This window comes from Chaetodon auriga, chromosome 15 (assembly GCF_051107435.1).
Source record: "Chaetodon auriga isolate fChaAug3 chromosome 15, fChaAug3.hap1, whole genome shotgun sequence".
Lineage (NCBI taxonomy): Eukaryota > Metazoa > Chordata > Actinopteri > Chaetodontiformes > Chaetodontidae > Chaetodon > Chaetodon auriga.
The window spans coordinates 8,985,807-9,003,941 of NC_135088.1; the positions used below are offsets into that span (position 1 = coordinate 8,985,807).

At 41.4% G+C, this 18,135-nt stretch overlaps 1 protein-coding gene across 1 annotated transcript; it reads right to left on the minus strand.

Annotated features, from left to right (window-relative positions):
* Positions 1-10,299: 10,299 nt before the first annotated feature.
* grxcr2 (glutaredoxin and cysteine rich domain containing 2) lies at positions 10,300-17,581 on the minus strand. Its single transcript, XM_076750629.1, has 5 exons — positions 17,070-17,581; positions 16,543-16,726; positions 15,701-15,810; positions 13,386-13,613; positions 10,300-11,443 (listed from the first exon to the last, which is right to left on the minus strand). The coding sequence occupies exons 1-5, from the start codon at positions 17,124-17,126 to the stop codon at positions 11,270-11,272; spliced, it is 753 nt and encodes a 250-aa protein (XP_076606744.1). The 5' UTR covers positions 17,127-17,581; the 3' UTR covers positions 10,300-11,269.
* Positions 17,582-18,135: the final 554 nt, after the last annotated feature.

Sequence of the window (18,135 nt, forward strand, 5' to 3'; positions counted from 1 at the left end):
ATTCATTCTCTGAAGGAGGTCACAGCAAAGGATGTGTGTATGTGATTGTTTACAAGGGTATTTTTGGGAAGGGAGGGGACCAGAAAAATAGATTTCTCTGTGTGGGAGGACTGACAGAAAAGATTTGGGAACCAATGACTTTAAGTAGGGCAGTCTCATTTCCAAGCTGTCAAGTACCACCGCTTTGTCATGCCCCTTTTGCGTCTCATATAGTCGCCCAAGGTACCCTTTAGAGTCAGCGTGAGACGTACCAGACTTTCAACTAACTCCACTGTAAACCTATTAAGTAGGTCCACAAATGGAGGAGGGTGGGGTGGATGGATGGGTCAAACAAATGCATGACTTTTACCCAGGAGACTGGGTTGCTTTTTGGTGGGAATTCTGGACTCACAGGAGCAGTCACACAAAAAAGTTGGTGTTGTGTCTTCACTCTGGAGGATTATTCCCATATTCTATCCATGAAGGGACTTTTGGTCTTTGTGTATACAGAAGAGCTGTCTCTCTCTCTCACACAGACACCATGATTCACACCCTATTCCATTACCCCCAAAGGAGTTGTTAGACAGATAATGAAGTCAGCAGTCCAAGGGATAACTAGTGGTTCTTCAGTATAAACAAGTCACTGTCACTTCTGCTTTAGAATTCACTTTATTCTATCAAGGATGTCCTCTAAAGCGGTCTGCAGGCTATAAAGTTGGCAAGCTAGAACAGCTTGAAAATTTGCTTCACTTCAGCTCAATTGGGCCAATTGACAGGAGAGAAAAAGATGGAGAGCAGAGCAAGAGTAGCCACACCAAACAAACAGAGTAAATGCAGAGAGAGAAATCTGGCATCTGCTAAAAGAGTGTGTTTTAAGAAATGAAAGGTCAGTCTCTAGTGCCTCCCACTGTCATCAAAGGCAAACAACATAACTGTTTGAAGACACTACAGCCCATGTTGGATACAACAAGTAATATTACAAGAGGTACAATTGGAAAATTATCTTCCACAGTTGGTCTCCACCAGTCTTTAATGCACTGACTTCCTGTCAGTTATCTTCCTCCTTCGTTATTACTGGATACGAGGCAGAACCAGAAGGCAACTAGGAACAAACGGAGGACTCACCGCCTCCATCTGCTTGTAACAAGCCAACAAATTAGCAGCAAATAAATCAGTAGAGGTGGCACTAAAGGAGCCAGCAGAGAAAGAAGCGGGCCAAGGGATCAAAAAGAACTGGCAGGCACACAGAGATTAGTTTTCCTCAAGTTAAAGACGTAAGAAATTGAAGTGAAACTGAGCCCATTTGCTTCATCTGTTTGTCTGCGCTCTGGCAGAGCAAGCCATGGTGAGAACTTTCCATCTCCGGCTAATTGTTCACAGACATGCCGCTTCAGACTGTCAGCAAACAGACTGCAGGTGGGGTTAAAGATTTGCCTGCCAACAGCTGCTGGAACTGTTGGATAACATCACTGGCTTGTCAACATGGCTACCTGCTTTAATGGGGAAGATACTAGATCACAACATTACAGGCGGCTAATAAAACGGAGTGGACAATTGACAATATTGCTTTGTAACACAAGAAATGCCAGGAAAGAAAAAATATATACTCTGTATATATATGTAAATTAATCAATAAATTGTGGCTGTGCTCTTTCACCTTATAAAACCATCTTTATGAGCAAAAGGAAAGCTGTTGTAAAAACAGTCTGAATGGCACAGACCCACACACTCATTCATACCACACGCTTGCACCCTGACAGCTCTACAAAACTATGCTTATAACGGCCATTATCATCCAAAGTAACCACCCTTTTGTATCAATCAGCCTTTCTCTCATAATGTAATCTACGGCTGCAGCTGCTTCTCCCACCACAGCATCTCTCTCGCTCTGTTTCCATCAGTCTGTCTCAATCCAAGATAGACTGGAGAGCAGCCCAACAGGGTGTAAATTGATGCCTCACCCCCATCTCCTTTGCTGATTGGACTCCAGCTCTTCAAAGATGAGCACCTTCCCGGCAGCTTGGCTGGGGTTTCCGAGGCTGGTGTAGTGGGATTACGGTGATTATTCTGTGGCACTGGCAGCCGGTGGCAAATGATAGCCTGGTTGACTCACTGCCTCTCGTGGTTACCTTTGGGGAGTTGTTATGTGTGTAAAATTTTACCTTTTTTATTTTTCAATGGGAAGAGACAAAAGTAATGTAGAACCTCACAGTATTTCTCATAATTCCTCATCACTTGATCTTGAAAATACTGTCACACATCTGTTCTCATGTTGACTTGGAGGAAGGAATATTCTTTACTGAACTCATAACGTATCCTCAGGGACACAGTTTTTGTGCGGTCAGTGTCATCTGGATTTGTCAGTCATATGTGGTCTCAGGTTTTGAGTATACAGGTCGTTCAGTGTCATCAGATTTCTGTAAAAACACATATAGATAGAAAAGGATAGGATAGACTATCACTGTCTTTAATATCACACATGCCACATATAATTTCTTCTAAAACTGAGCCATTATTTACACTGACCCTCTCGGTCTGCTGTTCCCATGAAGAAGCTTGATTAACCGAGGAGGGAACAGGTTTTTCAGGCTATTGTGTGTGTTTGTTAAAGGTCAGGGGCTCACACTCTTCATCTAGCATGGGGGTCTAAATAACTAATTCTTAAGAAAATTAGACATTTTTATTAGCATTAAATATTATTCAAGTAAGATTCCAAAGTTGCCCTCAGTTCAAGATGGATGTGCATATCCATTTATAAAGCTTACATCTGAGAACGAACAGTGCATTATGATTACAACTATATAAATATATATAAGTGGGCCCTATTTGATATCCATATCCCGTGCTATTGATTTGATTCACAACAGTTTAAATTCTTAATGTGAAGAGGGATATTCATGGTTGTGATGGATGCATTACCATATCTACAAGGATAAAATGTTCGAGTCTGAACTGCAGCAGCCTCTATGTTATGCATTAAAACCTCTTGAGTGGTGTCTCTTCCGCCCAGGAAGGAGGCATTGATTGTATCTTTCTTCACAGTAGCGAGCCAATGGATTCCATTTCTGCCGTGTTACACATTTATGACCAAAATAATTGCAAATACATTCAGAGGAACACAAAGTGCATGCAGAGTGAAGGCTGAGTGAGAGCGAGCTGTGTGGAGGCTTCAGTCGCTCTCACTCTACAGCATTGAGGCATAGCCTTTTGTCAGCCTCTTACCTGCTGCCATCGTCGCCTCATCTGCTCACCTGCTCTGCCAGTAGTTTTCCACACTCAGCCAACGCCTACCTGTCCACTTACTTGATCACACACCTGAAGCTTATCGCAATCAGCCCTGCCCTTAAGCTGCTCTCCCACACACAATCAATGCCAGATTGCAAGATTCTCCAGCATTTCATATCAAATTGATCTTTCATTACTGGACCCGCCTGCCTTTGACTTCCCCCGACTGCCCGCTCCCTGGTACATGCCTTAGCCTTCAGTGTTTGACTACGTCTGTTGCCCTGTATTTGCTGGATCAAGGCCTGCTAATGACTGTTGCCTGTTTGGTCTGCCAAACCCGAGCCTCGCCATTGTTCCGGACGAAACAGCAATAGTCTCGTATCTAAGATTCTGTGTGACTTCCGTGTTCTGGTGGTTCTACAATTGCTTCTGAAACCCCCTGTTATACCTTTGGGTTTGAAGAAGCAAGGGTGCAACAGTTTGCATTCCTTTCATTTGATTAGATCTAATCAAACTGGTCAATTAAGAATAAATTCCATAATGAAATCTGTCTTGAGGGTACAAGTGTGACACACTGCAGTCAACGCAGGAAGAGATGAAATTTTGTAATAGACAACTTATCTGTAAGTTGCCAAAACAGCATCACAGAAGTGAATGACTAAGAAGAAAAAATATTTTATCAGTCAGATCAGCTAAGGAATTAGGGCCATCACATTTACATCGTGCGAGACAGATGGTGGTGGGAGCTCATATAATCAGCAGAGAGTTGATAAAACAAATGTAAAATCCGCTCAGTGAGGGAGGCGCTGAGATGATTACCAATGAAGCCTCGCAGTAACTCTGAAAGAGCACTGCAGTCACGCTCACCTCCAGCTGAAAAACACCAATCACATCCATGCAAGCCACATTCATTGGAGACAATGAGCCCGTCTTTCTAATCCGACTATGCTCTCGCATAACACTGGCCTGCTGGTAATGCTTTGCTGCTACCTGCTGCACACCGAACAGGATGACTGATTTCTCGCTCCTCCAGTTCTTATTACACCATTTACACACACTCTATGTCTCACCTTGTGCATTTTGTACATCCTGCGTCTCAGTGTTATGTGTCTTCTGGGCTCTGTTTTGTATTGCTGTGTGCAGGCTGTTGTGCTCCCCTCTGAATCATACGCAGCTGCTTAGTTTCACTGGGGAGCACCTGTAGGAGCAGAGCCTTTTTCGCCAAATAAAAGTGTAAACTATTTATGAGATAAGTAGTCCTCTTCCCTCTGATATGTCTGACAGATTAAAAAAACATGCGAGACAATGCCACATTTCCTCTCTTTAAGGCAGAGGTAAGCTTTGAAAGTGTCAGCACAGGTGTTCATGTCTCTGCAGATGCCTGAATGATAATTGGGAAATTAGATTTTTAAATTTTTCAATTATGGTGGAGCCAGCAGTGTGACATTTGTGAGTGTGAGGCAGTGGCCTTTTCACTGGGTAGTTTGTAAACAGAAGGGAATAGAGAGAAACTAATGGAGCACTATGCATTTCAATGCAGTTACGCTACTTTAACTTATAATTCCAGTTTCCTGTTGGACAAACTTTGCCTTGTAAGTTCCTAAATTCCACCAGTTACTTGGCAGGCGTTTTTCTTTCGAGATCAATTTTGCTTAGACACCCATTTCGACTGATAAATATTCAGCGTGTGATGAAATTTTTTGCATTTGCTTCACGCTGCAGCAGTGAATAAAGTTCCATCTGAGAGTGTGATTGTATTGGTCTGTGTTTGCTTAGGGGGAGAGACATTTTGCTGTCTGGCATTTTCAAACTTAAACAATTAAACCTGTGGATTCAAGACACTCTGCATGTTTTAGTTGCTCTTTTCCCCTCTTTGCGTCTGCACCATAAAACACACACGTCTCCAGAATTTATGAATCAAATAATGGCTGTGAAATTAGTTGGTAACATATGCAAATGCTAATGGGAGAATGTGTTGAGGTGCAGCCTTGAGGATCTTCTTCATGTATTTGGCTTGATAGTGTTTTGCATTTATGGACTTTTCCATTTAGGAAAAAAATGCTTTTAGTGGTGAATTGCATAACAGTAGCAGAATGAAAAAAAATGTGGTGGTAATAAAAAATTCACTTTAGAATGATTCAGTGGAGAAAATATGCAGATTACCTGTCACCATAGTATTTTAGTTGTTTTTATTACGTACTCCCAAACAGACATGGCGGCATGGCCAATCGTATTGCCACTCAGCAGTTTTTAGGTGATTATTGCACCTCTCTAAATATTGTGACTGCATAAGTTTTTGTTTTCAGAAAAAGAGATGCTCCTGGTGAGAACTGGTGCAATCTTTATTTTGCTTTTAGTCCATTTAGCTCAGCATTCCCAGGACCCTGAGATCCCAGGCGGTATCCACGGCAGGAAGTGTCATTCTACCTCTCGGGGACAGCAAAGTTGGACAACAAGGCCTTGTTTGTTACTGCCTTCATAAACAACTCATTTTGTTAAGATTAGAAAAAGATGGCAGTTGTGTTTAAAAGAAGAAGAAGAAGAAGAAGAAGAAGAAGAAGAAGAAGAAGAAGAAGAAGCCCAACCTCTTCCTGCAGCAACACCACACTACATCCACATTTTGTCCTGCCTCCTGACAAACTCTAGTTGTTATTCACAGCAGCAACTCCCTGAGAAACTGGACACACCACACTATACTAAAGGTGTTGATTAAAGGTTCACGGGTTATTGCTTCATTTTAATCATATTTTAGCCATTTTAAATGACAAACATTTCCCTCTCAGTGAATATGTGCTTTAGAATGACCTGTTGACTTTATACTCCAAACAAAAAGGGGATCAGCATATCATGAGATTAACTGCTAACTGCTGCTAACTGTAGCTGCCGTTAGCTAGTTAACTCACTCACTCAGCCATCAGTCAGTTAGTGGTCCTGTTAGCTGACTGTGCCTGGACTGGGAGCTCGGAGCACTAGTTAATTTTAGTGAATATGTCAATGTTTTAAACTAAAATTCTACAGCACCTTCAGATGTTTCTCCACTCTGTATGTTCTGTCAGTCAAATATATATTGCTCTGCAGCTTTATAGCATGCGCAGCTCACACTAATACAAGAGACCAATCATCTGCAATTCCGGACATGCAAGCAGTAAACCAATTGTTTATGAATGATCTCCATAAATTGCAGCATTATTACATTTTCTGTGTCTCGCGGTAGCATAGAATTTTCCCTTCTTCCGTCATGCAAATGAAGACAGAATTTGCTAGTCAACCCTCTAGAGTACAAATTAGATTGTGTAAAAGAAGCTATCTTTGAGTGTGGTTGAAAAGTGACGGGGGGACTTTAATTTGTTCTCTAACTTCCTGAACGTCTCTCACTCCTTCTCTCAGCATGAGCAGGTGTGCAGACAGGGAATAGATAGATTCATTAGAAGTTTCTGCACACTAGCAGGTGGAATCCAGGGATGTAATTTGAAAGATTCGTCACAGTTTTAGTATCTCTTAGACACCACAGACTAAGAATGCTCTTAGTTCTGGGTGTTTCTATGTAGACTTCTCTTGACGGCAGTAGCCCCAGCACACTGTGACAAGGAAAGTTCATTTCACATGACACAAACTTTCACAGGATTGCTTTATAAATTCAGTTTTTAGCTGACACTCTCATCCAGAGGGAGTGACCAGGTAGGTGTTAGGCATTGCTTATAACACCAGACGTCATAGTGTCACTGTTATACAAAGACAGTGATAGTTGATATTTGATATTTGAGTCTCATTTACTAATACAAAGTGTGACCTTATAGCATCCATAATGCATCAAGTACAATTATACCACAAGGTAGAAAACCCAATACCGTAGAGGAAGAGAACATCAAGACAGAGCTCACGTGTCCTCTTACATCGTGGAAGTGCTTCCTCTGTGCTCATGACACTTGGTGATGATCAGTATTATCTGAATTCCCATGTGAATTGTTTCCACATATAAAATCTGAAAATACATGTTCTTACAGAGTATGTGAATTTATCATATATGAAATGCTTGTAACGTTCTTAGATGCGTGTGTGTAGTTGATGTTTTCCTGTGTGATGTATCACATTTCACAGGAGAACCACCACGTTTTCCTAATATATGGAGAACGTTATCACACGTGATTACCACGTGCCTGTACATGAATGTATTACATGAAATTATGTCCTTGAAGATTCTCATCTATCAAGGTTAAGGTACTTTCCAAAGCATACCAATATAAATTTGTCATGAGGTTTTTTGCAAGCATTACAAATACAGTAGAGTAACGTAAACTTTACATTAACCACCTGTTTCTTAAAAAGGGTTAGAAACTTAACGCACATGGCTGGACCGTGTGTGATCCTGAGGACTTAACTGAGGATAATTCACATCTATTCATTCTGACAAAGCAGCAACCAATGAGGAAACACTTGACTGACCAATGGAACTTCACCAGTTACTCAGTAATTAGCTGCTGTTCAGCCAATAAGATGTGAAGAAATGATAGTAGTACTGAAACCAGTCAGCCCTGTTATTTAACTTCAATAAATAAATGAAGACTGTTTCTACCTGAGTAAAATGGCTGTTATTCACTCAGAGCAAAAGGTCTGTAGAACAGAATTAACAGCAAACTACATGTTAATGGAAAATTATATGGCCAATAAGGTGACAGAATGATCTTTAGTAAGCAAATAAAGAAAGTTAAAGCGTTTGCAGATAACATGGGGCTCCCTTTCTAACGCTGTGCAAAATATTCTTGCATGAGAGTTTATGATTAATGAACGCAGTCTGCTCCCAGTCTGCTTCCTGTGTCATATATTACAACTGGGCTATAAGAGATCACAGATATATCTATAAAGCATCATAAATGATGATCCTGCCACCAGGGAAAGTGTTTCCCTCTGTATTCATAAGCCATTGTTTACTAGCTGCTGTGATTAAACAAGGCGTTATTTGATAATGGAAATCTCAAATAAATGACCATTTTATGTAATGTTCCACAGTATATCAAAATAATAGTAGAAACAGTGGGAGTGTGCGTCCACCCAGTAAACAAAAGACAAGTCAGTGAATTAGTCAGTGAAAGTCTGCAAGAACGCTATTGTATTGCTTTGAAGAACAGTATAATTGTATAGACTTTGAGCTCTGTTACTAATAGAGGGGTATGACCACAACAGTCTCAGTCTCCAACAGTCTCAGTGAGAATTTTGATAGTAAGCAACTCTTCTAGGCCTCTCCTCCTTAAAATCCCATGAATCCTCTCTTATTAAGGGCATTTCCGATGTTTTTATTTGTTGAAATATTGTATTGTATTTGTAATGTGACTGTTATCTTGTAAATTGGAGAGTTACAGTTTCATTTTCGGGGGATTGTTCCTCTCTTTACTATTAAATTTGCGCATTGTTGTCATTTTATGCTATATTTCTCTTTTAAAATGAGTTTTCTAAGTATTTTATTTGAATCATCTGTGTGTGTGTGTGTGTGTGTGTGTGTGTGTTGTCTTTGTATTTGGTTGACTATACCTCACACTTGGTCATGTTGGACATTTACCTGGTGTGTTGAAACACTGCCTGGTCATGCTAGTAAAATGAGACACATCCACTGTGTAGATGCTCTTTGCCTTTTCACTTTACGGCTCCTGGCCTAAATATAGGAAGGGGTGTGCACACAATTACCATTCTACATCTGCAAAGTGTGTGATCTTCATGCTCCACCGATTATCTGTCTATATTTGTCTGAATTCCCCTTTCCGGAGCCCACAGAATTTTGTGTAACACTTTTGTATTTTTACCTGCTCCCTTATCACTTTGTTTCCTGCGGGACAGAGGAGGCCAAAAACAGTTCTGTGATTTTCCATCACTTTGGCTCCCTTGTGGAATACTGAGCGAGAATGAGAGCTGGAATGACAAAGTTAAAAAGCTCAGTTTTAACTCCAGTATGGGTGGTAGATTTTTCGGCAGACCAGTCAGAGAGAGAGAGAGTCGAATGAAAAAGAGAGAGACTGGAGATTCAGGTTCCTCTTCTCATCCCAGAAATAGCAGGTATTTGATTGCCGATGGGGCTTTTGGCCAGTGGGCTAATAGTCTCCTCTTTACCTGAGTGTGAGGCCATCTAAAATAATAAGACAAGAATAATGGAAATGCCAGCACAAAGATAGGTATAGGGCCAGGGATAGTGGGCTGTAATGGTCTGGGGTGCTTGTTCTGGCGTGACTTTGGGCCACCGACACCTCAGAGGATGTGGTCAGTGCTCTCCACTGCTAACACTGATTTTGATTGATCATCTCTGCCTTGCAGCATTAGGATAGTGGTGAAAAATGCCATTTCAGCAGCCACTGAAAACTATCATATGGCTCCGCTCAGCTCATATCTGATTATGGAGTAGGTAGGAGTGCTAGAAGGGCTTCGTTCATTGTCATGAAAAAGCAAAACTGGTTTACTCCCGTACACAAAATGCATAATTGCATGAAGGTGATCATTGAGCAGTTATAGCAGAGTTTTGTGCTGAGGTGATATTTTTTTAATTTTGTCTTTCCTTCTCTGTTAAATCATCCTGAAAAGGAAAGATACAAAACACTGTGGTTGATTTGAGGCTCAATGACGAAGATGTAATGACTGGGAATTATGCAGTGCGTTGCATTTGTCGTTATTGTTATGTCTCATTCACTTTTCAAGCTGAGAACACACAAACAAACACTCCTAACCCACTGTGAAAACACATCAAACATTTAAGGAATGACTTTCACACTCTGCAGTCACAGACGCTGCCTTTTGAATTATGATACGGCTCCGACTGCAGGATGCATTTAGATTAATCCAGATTCCAGCCATAAAACTCAAACATGTTTGATGCGATAGTGACACCTTTGACAGATCTGAGGGTCGGTGACGAAGCGGGAGAATGAATCCTTGACTTATGCACGCTGCAAGAAAACAGAAGATGACGGTTTATGAGCTTCGTCGTTTTTTATAAACTGGATTTGCTACGTTTACTCATGAGGCATCAGTCACCGAGGACATTTTGGTGTGTTGCTGATGTTATATGATCATTTTCAAACAGCAGTTGTTGGACGCAATAAAAGACGAGACATTGAAAATTATTTCTGTGTTTTATTTCAGTTATATACCAAAACTCTGTGAATAAAGCTTTGAAACAAGATGGCAATAACCTGAGAATGAAATTATTAATTAAACATCTTCCTAATCGCCATCATTTAACCTCCTGAGAAGACCTTCTATTATCATTTATTTACCCGTTCTCATTTTCTCTATCTCATCTCTAAGGTCTTAAAGTGACACTCTGTCCAGAATCTTTATTTTTGACTTGAAATGTTGCATGAAAAAGTTTGTAACTTCGTTCCTTATTAACAACAGTGGCTGCGGTCAGCTTGCCATTTGCCATTGTTGGGTGGAGTGCATTTTAATCATGGTTCAAATTTAATTTGTGCTGTTACACTCACTCTCATCCTCTCCTATTTTCTCTTTCCATCTTAAACTCCTGATCTTGCAGTCTCTTTCCCCCTCGATTCTAAAAAAAACAAAAAAAACAATGAAAGCATCAATTACCCTCGTACAGTACATCATGTTGGGGTATAAAAGACTTCATTCTATCTGGTGAATAGAGAGTGGAGATGGGAACAGGGCCGCCTTCCCAGTAAATGAAATAAAATACAAAATGTTTGCATCATTTTAATTAAAATGATAACTCTGTCGTGGAACCCAGCTTTATCAGGAAGAGGCGCACAGATGCAAAATAATGTGACAACAAAAAAGTGATTATGTGTTTGTGTTATCGTAAGCCATGTTCACTGCACACAGTAATTGTATTTTATGATTTTGTGCCCGCTGCACAGTCACAATTCCCCTTTCCAATGATGGCTTATGTTTCCTAGTAGTGCTTCGAAACACCCCACCAAGAACATTTTGGATTAGAGCAATATTGCGGCTGAGACAATTCTGACAAACCGATAGCACATCGGGCATACACTCACACACACAGCTACACACTCTCATTCACTCGCTCACTCTATCTCTGCCAGACATGGGTGTCAGCCAAACAGTGCTATTTGCTGGAGCAGGACTGGCACTTCTCCAGACCATGGGGGTAGCAGGCTTGGCAACGCAGATCACTGATGGACTCATTGAAGCGGTTCGCCAGCATGGACAGCTTGCTACCGTGACACAGAGAGCAGGGAGCGCAGCCCGAACCGCCACAATGCTGGCAGCTGTCGGCCTCCTGCAGACAGAAGAAACACATTAAAGGAGAGAAGAGGAGAAGGATTAGGTGAGAGGGAGGAACTATAAGGTCAAGCAAAGGGGAGGAAGAGGTTGAAAGAAAGACTGAAAAAGGAAGTTTGGACAGCGAGGGGAAGATTTTGTCCGCCATGTCTTAACAACTGCTGTATATATTTAAATGTACAACCAAATGCATCAATAATCTATAATATAGTGCCATTTTACATTTCAACATATTACTACTTTTTACTCTGCAACTGTTTCAAAACTGATTAACTTACTTTAGCCAGTTCATTAACAGTGAACATTAACACAGCTATCTAGTTTGACTGGGCTGCCTGCTGGCGAACACTAAACAACCTTAACGACATCGCCGATTTTTCCAGTATTAATTATAATGAAACGCCTTTGGTAAGTAGCTGTGCTAATGTACAGCCAGCCGGTCATTTTTACAGCCAGCTGGTCATTACGGCAAAATTTACAATAACGAGCAGCTGCCGGTAGATTTTCAACAAGATGAGGGGCGGATAGTAGTAGATGTGCAATGAGGCTCCATTTAAATCTTTACAAACTACTGGATGTTGTAAATCGGCAGAAAATAGTGAAAACCCTAACCCTAACAAGATGATAACATATTTAAATGCCACAAACCAAATGCCATTCACCTCTGATCTCTTAGCACAGTAGATAGGCTGCTGGCGATGCATGTTAGAGTTCATTGGAAGAAAACGCTCTATTAATATAAAAATCATGGCCTCATAATTACTATAACCATTAGATGTTGATGCCCAACAGTAAATGTAGATATGGCTCGTAATAACCTACTTGCAAGGCGACCTGTGCAGCCTTTTTTTGGTGAAGATGGGCTGGAAATGCAAGTACTCAGCCTTCACTAATATTCACTGGGATTCCAAAAAAACTTTCAGTATGGTCCACAATTGGCTGGTTGTGTTGCTGCAGCTGTTGTGAAGTTGGATTTTCCAGCAGCAAGCAGCCACAAAAGTCAGACTGGCTGAGGTTCACAAGGCAAACCTGCACACAAGCCCTCTGAAAGTTGATGCTTCGACTTAGTGCATCAAGACCTACATTAGTGTAAACTGCATGCAGTGTTAGAGATAAATTGTGCTGATCGGCTGTTGTAGCGATAGTGAAATGTGCATAATGTGTGCACATACCAAGTAGAAATCTACTCCTGCGTTACAAATTAAGACAGTGAAAAATTAACTACCTCGGAGTTTGGACAACAAAGGCAAAGGCGATAGAGAAAAGAAAGTGACAAAGAGGAGTGAGATTGCCAAATAATGAAAAAATAAAGCTGAGAATGAACTTTTTTTCTAGAGGCAGAGAAAATGAGAAAATAACGAGAGAGGTGAGAAAAGAATGGAGGAAGTGAGAGGAAGAGAACAGTAATCAGGAGGAGGTGAGAGGGAGGGGATAATAGCGAGCTGGGTATCCTTGCAGGCTGGCAAGTGGCAGGCAAATGCTGCAAGGGCAGAGGAAAACTGTGGACTCATCAGTATCTGTTCACAGTTGACAGATAACACTAGGACAATGGTAGTTGTTAGAGCGGGAGGGGGCAACGGGAAAAGAAAAGAAAAGAAAAGAAAAGAAAAGAAAAGAAAAGAAAAGAAAAGAAAAGAACAGAAAAGGGGCACAAGGAAGGTGGCAGCTACAAGGAAACAGAGGAGATTGTGGGATGAGAATAAATACCCCACAGTGAACAGTTACAAATTACAACAATATGGCCGCAGAGACGATCCTGCAGTGATTCTCTTGAAAGCAAAGATAAAGTGAAGAAAGGATGGCTGAGGACATATGCAGAGGAAGAGGAAGGCAGGAGGGGGAGGAGGAGGAGGAGGATGTGGTGAGAGTGGGAATACCAAGAAACAGGGTGATAAAAACGCTACCACACCACTGAGAATAATTTGGCCAAGGATCATTACCTTGGTCTCTGTGCCGCTGATCTGTTTCTCCTCCTTCTCCTCCCCATCTTGTGCACCAAGAGCTTTAGCCTTCCTCCTGCTCCCCCTCTCCCTGGCCTTTGGGTATCCCTCCAAGTCCACAGGAGGCACGGCGTGGTGCCGCAGTGCTTCGGGTTTCCTCAGCGGTGCTCTGATGATGCGCAGATTGCTGGTGTAGATGATTATTTTGCCAAAGTCCAACACTGAGGACTGAAAGCCACAGAAAAAGTCAAGATAACCCGACATCGGTTAATATTAACAACATCTGGTGTGTCCCTACACTAAGCACTTCAATTAGCCTGATGTTAGATATTTCCTTCATTTCCCAGATTTCTTTTCTGCAGCTCTCAGAGAATGCACCCACATTTAGCTGTGGGCTTTTTGTGTGGGTGAGAAGAGGTTTTCTACTTGAGTGCAGCTGAAGAGTCACACTCCTTGTGCAAAACACAGCGTGCTTTGTAGCTGTGTTCTGGTCTACTGAGGATTCTGGTCCATAGTTTCTGTTTTGGGATTGTGTGTTTGGATTTAGGGGGCTCAACTGGCAGAAATGGAATATGATATGTGTTTTTATTAGAATGAGCCCTTTATCTCTACAGAGTCAGCCATACTGCACCGTCATGTTCCTACGGTAGCCCAGAAGTGACAAACCAAACACTGGAGAGCTTTTCATGTTAATTGTGATTTTAACGTGAGTTCTCTCACACGCTTGGAAGGATTAAGCTTTGCAACCTCACCACAACATGCCACTAAATCCTACACACCGGCCCTTTAACATGATCTGATAAGTTGCCTTTTAAAACATTCAGAAATGGAAATCAGATAAAAAGCTGTTTTTTAGTGAATCTCTCTTATTATAACACAGGGAGAGAAAGCACTTAAGTCATGTTGGGAGGAACTCATTAGACCTTGTACAATAGGGGAGTTCCTCCAGGACCACCGTGCCATCCTTTCAATAATGCCCTAAAAAGATAAACTAAATCCAGATTGCTGTTTTCAGCTGATAAATGTGATAAATACTGGCCTTGGTCACCAGGGCCAAGCATGCCTTTGTTTAGAGGATAAAAGAATGAAACTGACACTAAGCCAGCAGGCGATGTAGCTGACCTCCCTCTCAGCCTGCTGCACTAATGAAGCCGCGACCACAGCAGCTCAGTAACAGTGGCTTTTTCCTGTCAGATGAACAATTTTGTTGCTGTTATTGTTCCACTTCAGCTGTTGTACAATTTCCACTGAGCAGCATGCAGTTGATGCTTTAATTACCCAAGGATTCTTCCCATTTTCTATTTTAAGTCTCGATTTCTTGTTCTGTTCTAAAGATGTAGGAATTAATTATTAAATTAGTTTGCGTTGGCAGCTAATTGTGTTTATTGTGTGTTTGTTTTGTCGGGTCTGTTTGCTTTCCGGCATATGTAGACTAGCTATGCTCTGTGGGGTTTGAAAAAGGAATACCAACTCTTCCAAGGAGCTGTGATACTTTCTTATTATAATTCCCTTTATGTAAGTACATCCAAAGAGACGCTGCATCCTGATCATGCTCCAAAATTAGCAACTTACCATTCAAAGGGTGTCAGCTACACAAAACCATAGTTTGAGGAGTTGACTGATTTTTTTCTGTATGTGTTGTTTGAAATAGGAGAGAATAATTCCAGACATCACATACATAAATAAGTACATATGTTGAACTGATGATGTTTCTGTTAATTTGCAGCAGTGCAGGAAAGATTAAATGCATGAATTCAACATGATTCACGTGCGCAGTCTTGTTTCCATCACTTTTGGGGACATTACATAGACTTACATTCATTTCCTGAAGACTTACCCTAACTATAACCATCAGCACTACTTGGCTAACCCTAACCTTAACCCAAGAACTCACCCTAACATTTATTACAATGTGAGTAATACATGCACACACACGAAAAATATCAAGTTAATTGCCATTTTCAAAAGAGAAATTTCCACTCACACAGGACGCACAGTGGCGGTCATAACCCTGACTCTTTCAGAAACATAGTAATTCAGATGGAATGTTTTAGTTTTAATACCAAACTTCATTTTTTACAATCACATTAAAACAAACTGTTTCCATGATGGACATTTCCATTACCATTGAGCTAAATCTTATTATTTTCAATTCAGTTCATTCAAGCTGCACTCGAGAGTGAATTAAGACAATTAAGACAGGCTTTAGCACTTGTCATTCAGACAAACAAAACTGACACTGCTAGTCCAAAATATAATCAAAGTTGATCTTGATTAATATCAGAAAATCAAACCCAGAGAGCAGCATCACTTACTGTGGCATCTCCCTCCGCCTCCTCAGTCTGGCTTGCAGCAGGCTTGTAGCTTCCCATTCCTCTGTACACGTTTATTCTCTGGGCAATGAGCCCTGTTGGAGGATAGGCACCTGTGTACAGAATAAAATATAAAGTCACGGTAGAGTGAGAACTTGTACCAGAGATTTCCCAAGTCCTGGTTTCAGCCACAAACTGCACATATTTCTTATACAGTGAAGGCACTGTCTGAATTTTTGGAAGTCATGATAGACTACAGCAGCTGTGTTACTGGTAAAGTTACTGGTAGCAGTCAAGAAACAGCTAATTGCAATTTTTATGTGATTTTTCTATGATTGTGGTATCAATTTTCAAAACAAGCTCAACAAAGCAAATGAGCATACTTGATTATTTCTTCTTTGAAAGTGGTGATGTTGTGAGGTTACAGTTTGACTGCTTCTGGTGCATGATCTGTGATTCCTTTCACATGAACTACCAAAGTAGGCGACTGTAAAACATTTGCATTTCGGAATAAGTTAGAATTTATTTCAGCCAGATTAGCAAACAGTTCATTGCTAACAACACGTTTCAGCTCATCTTGTTCTGCTTTTCCATCCGTAAAAAAACAATAGCATATAGAACAGGTTACACCTAAGGCTGAAAGGTGAGCCTGTAATTATAGCCGTGAGATGTTGCCCATTATCCCCAACACAAAGACTGCTGAACAACAAAGTCTAAAACATACACAGCCAACAGTAGAGGCTTGAGTACCATATGCAAATGTAAAATACACTTCTTGCTGGTCTCACTGGCCATGCATATAGAGACACAGTGGTACGCTGTGTTACACAATAATGAAAACCCACCCTGTTGGTCCCCATGAGTATCCTCAAACCCACAGAGCTGCTCCACCTCCAGGTGGCTGGGAGGGATCTTGCGATGAACAAAGCTGTGAGGGTATTTCTCCTCTGGACTGTCCAGCTCCTGACCGTCCTCGTACACATGCTTCAGCACCCGGCCGCTGTAGGATGAGGCCAGCTTGAACCTCACCTGTGGTTTTGAGTTTCAGGTGACATGTTTTTATTCCACTAAAGGTTTTACATTCTCAAATGATGCAGCGGCATGTTGTTGCGACTAATTTGCACAGCTTGCTGGCATAGAGAATGAGTAGAAAAGGAATGCTGTTTGATCAGACGAGAGCAGTGCATGCAAACATTTCAGCTAGTTGTGTGCTACAACGTAAAGCAATATGTCACTGATATTGAAGCATTAAAAACCATTTCAGCAGAAAGCTCGGCAGTGACCTCAATATGTCTTTTACTAAACACGGTACTTTATGAAAGCAGTTCAAAACCCATGAATTTGAAAGAAAGCGCTCCTGTTAATAACTCACCTTTCTGGGCTTGGTGCCTTCATAGCGTTGATTCAGTTTTCTCTGGAGTTCCTCCATGGTGGCTGATTGAGGAGGGGACGCCGAGAGAGCGTCAGTCCATCCAAGAAGCTCCTTACATGGGACGAAGTGACATCAGCTGGACACCGGGGTGTCTGTTGTGAGGACAGAATGCACAGATGGATGGAAGAAACAATGGATTGATATACAGCTTGATGGAAGCACAGGGTGGATGAGAGCCCGAATGAATAGCTGTGTGTCAGGAGTGGGTGGATGACTAAATAAAGATAGAGATGAAGCTCTCTCTGTGTGTCCTGCCTCCTGAGTTGGACTGCACCTGCCGTTTTAAGGGACCACCTTTCTAGCTCTCCGTGCTAAATTATTCACAGCTAGATCGTGTGTACAAAAGCGTGGTTGAGAAACCAGAAGCTCCGTCATCAAATAATTATGATCACCAGAATAGAAGGAGCCTGTGTGGAGCACTCTGTGTTTGTGTGTGTCAGGAAGAGAAAGAGAGAGTGAGGCTGTGTGTGTGTTTGTGTGTGTGTGTGGGAGTTGTTTGATAGTTGTAGGACTGCCTGTCATTGGACCAGAGCCGAGTGCGTCAGTGTTGAAAAGTAAACATGACATTTGATGTCTGTTGCTGTCATACTGAAAACCTTTACCTTTATCAAAATATATCTATGATATACTAAGCTGTCATTGAAATAACACCTTACTTTTAGTCTGCTTCTTTGTATTGTTTATACGTGTGTGTGTGTGTGTGTGTGTGTGTGTGTGTGTGTGTGGCTGAATGTGTATTTCTGTGTGCACTGGATGTGTCGGTGCAAGTCTAGCTCTTAGTTGAGCTCTAAAACTTCAGTTTTACTTCATGACTCAGTGGAGTCTAAGTCAATCTCTTTGAAAGTCTAATCTAAAAAGCACCTGTCATAGTATCTCAGGTGTGTCAAAGGCACTTTTTTAAAAAATGAGGTTTTCACACATCCATGAGTGACTGAGAAGTTTTCCCCACCTGTCAACGCTCAGGGACCTCGTCTGGAATCCAAGAAGATTCAAAGACAAATCAAAC

Bases quoted from the DNA above. Each gene is read 5' to 3' on its own strand.
- grxcr2 (XM_076750629.1), bottom strand. From the start codon at position 17,126: ATGGAGGAACTCCAGAGAAAACTGAATCAACGCTATGAAGGCACCAAG. The intron at 13,614-15,700 runs GTAAGTGATGCT...TGTGGCTTTCAG, and splicing joins AGGCGGAGGGAGATGCCACA to TCCTCAGTGTTGGACTTTGG. The intron at 11,444-13,385 runs GTAATGATCCTT...TTCTGTCTGCAG, and splicing joins TCAGCGGCACAGAGACCAAG to GAGGCCGACAGCTGCCAGCA.